General features: G+C 39.8%; 1 protein-coding gene across 1 annotated transcript; it reads left to right on the forward strand.

Annotated features, from left to right (window-relative positions):
• The first annotated feature begins 2,600 nt into the window (after positions 1 to 2,600).
• LOC126794391 (protein DETOXIFICATION 27-like) lies at positions 2,601 to 6,151 on the forward strand. The gene is made up of 8 exons (XM_050521101.1): positions 2,601 to 2,954; positions 3,252 to 3,793; positions 3,891 to 3,977; positions 4,064 to 4,120; positions 4,931 to 5,169; positions 5,379 to 5,497; positions 5,591 to 5,680; positions 5,756 to 6,151. The coding sequence occupies exons 1-8, from the start codon at positions 2,649 to 2,651 to the stop codon at positions 5,837 to 5,839; spliced, it is 1,524 nt and encodes a 507-aa protein (XP_050377058.1). The 5' UTR covers positions 2,601 to 2,648; the 3' UTR covers positions 5,840 to 6,151.
• Positions 6,152 to 8,700: the final 2,549 nt, after the last annotated feature.

An 8,700-nucleotide genomic window follows, 5' to 3' on the forward strand; every position in this document is an offset into this window, starting at 1 on the left:
ATGGAGGTTGAAAGTCTCCGATGAAAAGACAAAATTCAGAATAATTGAAATTGCATGAAAGCAACAACGTTAATTAAAACATACTTATTTATTTGCCAAATAAACAACGTATAAGTGTTTCTCTTGTTCAATTCCGCGGCCATGCTTGAATCTACGAATATTGGTCGCGAAGTAACTCTCGTCATTCGATTCCATATCGTCATGTGATAAATTTCACTAAAATAAAAACATATGGTTAGTTTAAATTCATCACATAGGAAATCAGTAAAAATAAAAATGAAATTACTGAAGTGACATTATGATAAAGAAAACTTTTTACCGGTGAAAAATTGCCATTCACCATTTACCAATTAACTGATTTACCAAAAGAGGTAAAAACCTCTTCAACCAAGTCGGGTCAAGCCGGAGAAGGACGATCGGGTTGGACCTTAAGATTCCGGGTCGACCTTGAAGGGCTAGAGCGCCAGGGTTGCTTGAGGAGGGTCATCAGCTTTTGGCTTTTTAGGCATGCAGGTCGGCGACCCAAGGCTGGGTTCACGTCGCCGACGTCTTGTTGCTTGGCGTTGTCGGTGTTGTGCTGCGTCATTAAAACCTGGGTCGATCTGGCCTGCGAACAACGACGTCGGGGATCCGACATCAAGGCCAGGTCTGAGGATTTTGGGCAAGACTAGCAGCGTTAGGGCTGCAGGTGGGCGATTGAGCTGGCGCTGCGTCAACCTCTGCTGGTTAGAGAAGAACAAGGGGTGCCTAGAGCGAATTTCTGGGTGCTTTAGGTCAAAACCGATTTTTTTTTGTTCTTTTTTTTCAGCAGAAAATTTTCTTCTTCTTCTTCTTCTTCTATTGATTTTTTTTAGGACAGAAGGAATTTTGCGTCTTCTTCTGTTGAATTATTTGCATAACAAAAGAATTTTTCAGAAATTAGGGTTTTAGACCTAGGAACTCAGGGTTAGAACTACGTGCTGATAACGTGTTACAGAAACATGTAATACACATCAAATAGAGAGAAACATCATCTTTATTCATTGATAAAAAAGGTCTTTATATAGACATTAGACTACTAAAAACCAAAACAACAAACCCCCCCCCCCTTCCGGTTCCTTTATCAAAGTGAAAGTAGTACAACGAGTTTCGGACTGAAACCAACAGAATGAAAAAAATAAATAAAAAGAGGAGACCATGACTGCAACTTCAATTTCGATGCGAGAAAAATTGTGAACTAAGAGCAAACAAGGCCAAAACTAAACCTACTAAAGAAAAAGTAGAGTACCAATTGCACTATTGCAGGCTGCAGAAGTTGACACACATGAAGGCTGCAACTAACATTCAAACTTGTTTGTAAGCCCTTAATATTTCTTAGGACGTACAGAATGAAATGGAACTAGATGTCCAGATTCTAGCAATAAGATCGACTCTATGCAGCTGTGGCTTTGTTCTCTTCCACTAATTCTAGTTTAGTGCTGTCCATTAATTCAACTTGAGTTTCCGTCTTGCTCCTTCCTTCCTATCATTTCTCGTGTGTTCTTGATTTCTTCTTACTTAATTGTTCGAATATTTCTTCTTTGAATTGAGACCAGCATACGCAAGTCACAATGTCACATGTTTATTTAGCCCGTCCTTAAAATAATAAATCATATGTAAAATATAGAACAGGAGTTACTGTGAGAGAGAGCGCGGAGGGAGAGCCGGGGTGGCACCGGGGCCGGGAGAAGCCTGGTGGTTCGGGAAAGTGCCAGCCAAATTCGCCGGAAGACAGAGAGAGAGGCAAGAAATTGGGGAGAGAGAAGGAGGGTTTCGCGTGTGAAACCAAATTGGATGAGAAAGAGAGGTAGAATTGATCTAAGCCGTTGAATAATAATAGAAGGTCAAGATTGATTTATTAGGCAGTATTAAGAGAGAGTTGTGAGGAGAGGATCCCAGTCCGGCGGCGGGGTGGTTCGTTCCTTAGTAGGGACAACGCGACGTAGTGTGTTTGGGTAAGAGATCTTCGCTTCAGAGGTGGGATTGGATCCAATACCGATTGTTAGATCAAGGTTTTGAGTCGTACCTTTCGGCGGCATTAGACTGCATCACCAGGTTGCGGCGTGGTTGCTCTCTGGTATCCCAATATTGGTTCTAAGTTGGGATTGCACATCCTATTAATATATACACTCTAGGGTTTGCATCATTGAAATTGATTGGGTTTCTACTCGGTACTTTCACAAGGTTCATCATTGAAACTCGAGTTAATATATTTATCAAGGCTTGGTTAAATTGTATATTCATATATCTTAAATAAAAAGTTAAAATTGTCAGAGCGCTCCTGAAGTCACACGTAAACAAGAGTCCTAGGTCAACAGCCCACCCGCTTTGCCAAAACTACAATTCACTTTGCAAACAACTACACCTGTTTTAGTAACATTTGGATCCTTCATTCCCGAAAATTAAAATTTAACAAAATGATTTATTTATTACCTAAAATTGACCACCTCTCCATTCTGGCTTCATCACCATCCTTTCCTTTCAAGTTCTCTATACCATATATGATCACAGGCTGCATATCACTTGGCTTTTAGCATGTCAGTCTCTCAAGTTGGACCAATAAGCCGAGGGAGATAGCCAGCCAGCAGGCAAAGCAATACGCAAGTTTCATTAAGAGGCTATTTTCTCTGATGGAACACAGCAGGGATGAAATTGGTGCAGGTTCTGATCTTACCCTGTCCCTGTTACCGGAATCTTCAATACCAGAAAACGGCGGTTCCGGTTACGACGATAAAGAGGAAGGCAAGCTTCCCGTGAGGGTGTGGGTGGAGTCCAAGAAGCTATGGCAGATAGTCGGCCCCGCCATCTTCAGCCGGATCGCCTCTTACACCATGAATGTCGTTACGCAGGCGTTCGCCGGTCACCTCGGTGAAGTCGAACTCGCAGCCATCTCCATTGCCAATACTGTCATCGTCGGCTTCAATTTCGGGCTCTTGGTACGTGGCTAACAATGTTACAGTGTCTATCTCAGACGGCATGTTTTATCTGAACATAGGTAGAATGATAACATGAACATGTTGAATTTTTTTTAAATTGCTGGAACTGTTTGAAACTATACTATTGAATCGATAGTTGTTTAAAGTCAGATCACTCAGATGTCATCACCTGCATGTTAAAGTATAAACTGTTCAAAGTTTTCAATTAATCATTTGCGATTCACTGCCTAATAGAATTGTTGTTTGAATAATGTATATTTTTGGGAATAACATGTTCTTTGTTCATGCCATTGTTAGCTAGGAATGGCAAGCGCACTAGAAACACTATGTGGGCAAGCCTTTGGAGCCAAAAGGTACCACATGCTTGGGATATACCTCCAAAGATCATGGATTGTGTTGTTTCTCTGCTGCTTTGCTCTGTTGCCGGTTTATGTTTTTGCTACTCCGATTCTTAAACTCATGGGACAAACTGATGAGGTGGCGGAGCAGTCGGGACTGGTGGCTGTGTGGCTCATACCCTTGCACTTTAGCTTTGCATTCCAGTTTCCTATGCAGAGATTCTTGCAATGTCAGCTGAAGAACTTTATCATCGCTTGGGTTGCGTTAGCTGGATTGGTGGTTAATGTGTTCACAAGTTGGCTTCTAATCTATGTGTTGGATTGTGGGGTGGTTGGTGCTGCTATTGCTTTGGATATCTCTTGGTGGTTTTTGGTATTTGGGATGTACATATATATTGCTTGTGGTTGGTGCCCTCTTACTTGGGCAGGTTTTTCTATGGAGGCCTTTTCTGGGCTTTGGCAATTCATCAAACTCTCTGCTGCTTCTGGTGTTATGCTCTGGTATTTTTTTTATTTTTTTTCTGCTCTCTGTATATATATATTTAGTTTCTGGGTTGATATTGATCTTCAATAATATGTTCCTTAACATCTGATGCAGCTTGGAGAACTGGTATTACAGAATACTGATATTAATGACCGGCTACTTAAGTGATGCCACTATTGCTGTGGATGCCTTGTCGGTTTGGCAAGTCATTGACCTCTAATTACAAATCTATTAAAATTTCTGCAGTCCTTCCAACTGTGTGTGATGATTGAATTTAATTTTTGCAGCATGACAATTAATGGTTGGGAGCTCATGATTCCTTTAGCTTTCTTTGCTGGAACTGGGTATAGTTTCTTTTATCCCCACTTTTTTGGCTCCTTCCAAATATCTCCTGTATATTAAATTGAACAAGTTTTCTTCTTTGTTTGTATTAAGTGATACATTTAAATGGGAATCCCTGTTTAAACCTTAGAAGAATGTCAGTAGTGAAATGAAGCTTCTAATACATGCATATAGAACTGGCCAAAAGTACAATCCTGCATATTAAAAGGGTGGCTGGTGTGTGTCCAATGTCATTAGTATTTGGAATTTGGAAGTAGGATATATATTGCTTGTGTTTAAGATTCCTTCTATTGGCTTTTATCTTACCTTATCTTAACAGTCCAGATTTTTGTTGTTGAATGGCAGATAGGAATAGTAGAATATAGAAGAAGTGGGTCAAAGTTTCAATTGATCATGCATGTATATGTATTTTATTTATTTATTTAATAAAATACATAGCAATGGAACAAGATCAAAACTTTTCCGAGAAAACCCGAAGGAAAAAAAATAGATAATTCTAATATGAAAACCGATAATCAGAAATCTCAAATAATCGGCTTGTAAGAACTTAATGAGCATACTAGGAGTTATTATACCAAGCAAAAGAGTCATTGATAAGGCCTAAATTGGCTTAAAGAGAGCATGTATATGTAGGATAAACTAAACATAGATAACAACTTTTGGTCTTAGAGAGAGCACTATATGATTATATGTAGCTGGTGCTGCAAAAATGATAAAGAATCATGTAAACTTATTTTCATGAATAAGCAGTTTTTTTTGTTGTTTTTTTTTTACTTCTATAGTAGTGTAAAATTTTGGTGGTGAATTCACAGAGTAAGGGTGGCAAATGAGTTGGGAGCTGGAAACTGGAAGGGAGCGAAATTTGCAACAAAGGTAGCAGTGGCAGAGTCCACAGTAATAGGTTTCTTTTTCTGTGTACTTGTGGTGGTACTCAGGGACAAGATCGCGCTAATATTCACAACCAGCACTGATGTCCTCGCCGAAGTTGATGATATGACTTACCTCTTGGCCATCACAATTTTACTCAACAGCGTTCAACCAGTATTATCAGGTTTGTCTTTCATTCCATTCCAGCTATTTCAATCACATTTACGAATCAATTTACTAATCTCTCAAATAGAATGAGACTCAATTCGGTGATGTGATTAGTAATATGATCCTAAAATAGTCTTATTTATGTTTTGTGTGTGTAAGTGAATTTTGAGAGAAAATAATTTTTTGGGTAAATCATTGACTTGTTTATGGGTTCACAATCAACAGGAGTAGCCGTGGGATCAGGATGGCAAGCATGGGTGGCATACATTAATCTCTTCTGCTACTACATTGTTGGGCTACCTCTTGGGTTTGTAATGGGATGGGTCTTCAACTTGAGCATTGCGGTAAGTTTTTTTTTGACATAAAAGTCTTTATGCACCCATGTTTCTTATGACTACACCTGTTTTAAAAGCCATTTTCAAATTGATGTGAAACAGGGTATTTGGGGTGGAATGATCTTTGGTGGAACTTTTATACAGACGGTGATATTGGCTATCATAACAGTAAGACGAGATTGGAAAAACGAGGTATGTATTTAACCCTTATGTCTCGTGAGTTTTGCAACTCCCCAATATTCACTCTTTACTGTATGAATGGTGAAGGCTGAGGACGCCAGCAAACGTGTATCGAAGTGGTCGACGCCTAATCCAGAAGACAAGCAATCAGATTATCAGAACAACACCTAGTCCATTAGCTGCAAGCAGAAGCGACCAATCGTAACATCACCCACCCCTAGGGTTTTGCAATTTGCTATCAATAGGACCAACGAAATCCAGACTCGGACCTGACAGAGATTTTCATTTTGAGCCAGTTATAATATCTTTTAGCAGACTCTATATTTTGATTGTTCAGCCATTTTAAAGTATGACTGAATGAGTCCAAATAAATTTTATTCAGACAGAATCGAGATTCGAACCATATTCTTTTTTCGGTTCGGGGTTTAGTTGTCGGTAGAACCCTGACATGAACTGGTTCGATTCTCGATTCTCAGTTCTCGATTCCAGAATGAACACATACCTTGTGGCCTCTTATGATGCAAACTAAACTGATTGAAATGCAACATTCCAAGCCTTCTACCCAGGTTCTGGCTCTATACATGTTTTCGTTTCCTTATTTTACAAACTTGCTCACCTAATTAGGGACAGTTTTAAGGGAATGTGTGGGACAATTGCATCTTCAGCTACTCCTTTTACATAACTAAAACAACTTCTTTTTTTCCAAATTCACTTATCTCGCACAGTCCCTTAAAGTAAGTTAGCAGTACTATCTTGGATATGACCTTACATAAGACTCATGTCCCTTAGGGAAGAAATATCTTTCACAACTTTGATATGACGCCTCCATTTAATTGTATTCGACTATTGGTCTCCATTTTCCTTTTAGGGTGTTGCTATTAGCACACTCTCTATTTTGCTATTAACACCCTATATGCTATTTATTTATTTTTTGGAAATGCCTATATGCTATTTATTTGCCTATTACACAACATACCCTTCTAATTTAACACATGAAATGTGTGTAAATAACCAAATATAGATTAAAAGGGGTAGTTTGGATAGTATGCAAACAAAAGAGCACATGAGATGTGTTAATATCAAAATGGAGTGCGTTAATATCAAAATGGAGTGTGTTAATATTTTAGAGATAGCATTAAAAGTAGCTGACTGTATATGAGACGACCCGTCCTAAAAATAACCTAATTATATGTTAAAAACTAAATTAAAACCGGCAACCGAAATCTAATCTAAAATAATTGTGACTGCACTCAAACTTTGGTTGGGCTGCCTACGTACATTTTACAAGAGATCAAGCCATTCGTAATTCAACTATTCATCAACAACCCGACTTCACAACCAACAACTATCGAGGGTCAATATCGTACCACAAATGCTCACATTTACCACCAACCTACACACTTACCATAATCATGCAAAACTCATAACCATTCTGATTCGTATATCACATACAACAACACATCCGACATACGCAACCATCACTATAATAATCATCCATCAAACACACAACAATCACATTAATCTTTTATACAATAATCTAAATTACCAACAACATACAACCAAATACGTAGACTAATATGTCGATAAGTTCGTATCGACGAATGCTACTCAAAGGAACAACCTCCTGCACGAAAAAAGACACCACCCCTCTCCAACCTCTCCAAATCAACTCGACTCCAACATGAAAGTTACAGATCACAAGAAAACACACATTTTTCACGACGGCGTCGAAGCCCAGATCGGCCGGGAAGTGGCCGGAAAACGCAGAGGAAGGTCAGAACAGTGCACCGAATTCCCAAATCGCGATCTAGCTCGATTCGTCGCCCAACTCCAATCGATTTGTGCCCAGAATGAAGAACCAAGTCGAATGATGATAACCCCGAGCTCCGGAGTAGCCGGAAAACGGCTGTACGGCAGCGTTGACTTCTGCCAGATCTTTCAGGCGTTGTTGCGCCGTGCACGGCGGTCGGCAGGTGTCGGGGCTGGTACCAAACGACGGAGAACGGCGACACGGGACCGGTGGCGCCCCGATCGGTGGACGGACGGCGGAGAACGGTGCCGGCGAAATCTCGGGGTCGGGGATGAATAATGGCACAAAACTTTCTAATTTTCAGATTTCTGATTTTTTCCATTTTCGACCCCCTATTTATACTACATTCCAAAAAAAATGCTCAAATACGTTTTGATTCGTAAATTCTTCATACGAACTCCGATTTAGGCGTGTCGCGTATCCACAAATTCGTATCAACGTGCTTTACGACTTTCGTGAAGGAAGTTTTCTCGAAAAACTTACGCATCGAAAAGTCAACTTTTAAAGTCGCACACTTAGTACAACTCTTGTTCCGAGTAAAAAAATTAAACTAATATCGCCACGAATCGTAAAAGATTCGGGTCGTAACAATCTCCCCTCCGTATAAAAATTTCGCCCTCGAAATTTACCTACCTGACAAAAAGGAAAGGGTAATATTATTTTATCTAACCCTTCTTCTCCCAAGTAGCTCTCTTCCTTAGTGGCTCACTAACCACACATATACGGCGGTAAAATAAATAAGATTATAAGTTGGTCGTCGTTTAGGGATTAGATCTTCTAAACCCAACTGATAACGAAAACCCTGATGACTTGTCGATAAAACGTGAAACCTCACCGCGTAAGCGCCAAGAAGTTAATTAAGCTAAATAAGGACTCGTCGGAAAATATCGAACTCACTCATGAGTTTTTCCGAAGTGACAAGATAGCAGAGAAATTACCTTCAGCACCTCATTCTACGAGGAATCACTAAAATTATAAATTAACCCACTAGTCAAATTCTCACGATCCATTAGCCCCCACTGGAAATGACCTCCCGGGTCACAACATTCATGACTCCCTGGGTCAACAACTGAATCAGTAAGTGGTCCCACCACACCACGATCCATTAAAAACATACATCTCAGAATACGACTATTGTTCTATATATCGGAATGAGTATCACTCATGGTACTACTCCCCTCTTCCAATGCCGCTGGAAATGTGCGAAATCCTTTTTCTTAGA

Source organism: Argentina anserina, chromosome 5 (assembly GCF_933775445.1).
Source record: "Argentina anserina chromosome 5, drPotAnse1.1, whole genome shotgun sequence".
NCBI lineage: Eukaryota > Viridiplantae > Streptophyta > Magnoliopsida > Rosales > Rosaceae > Argentina > Argentina anserina.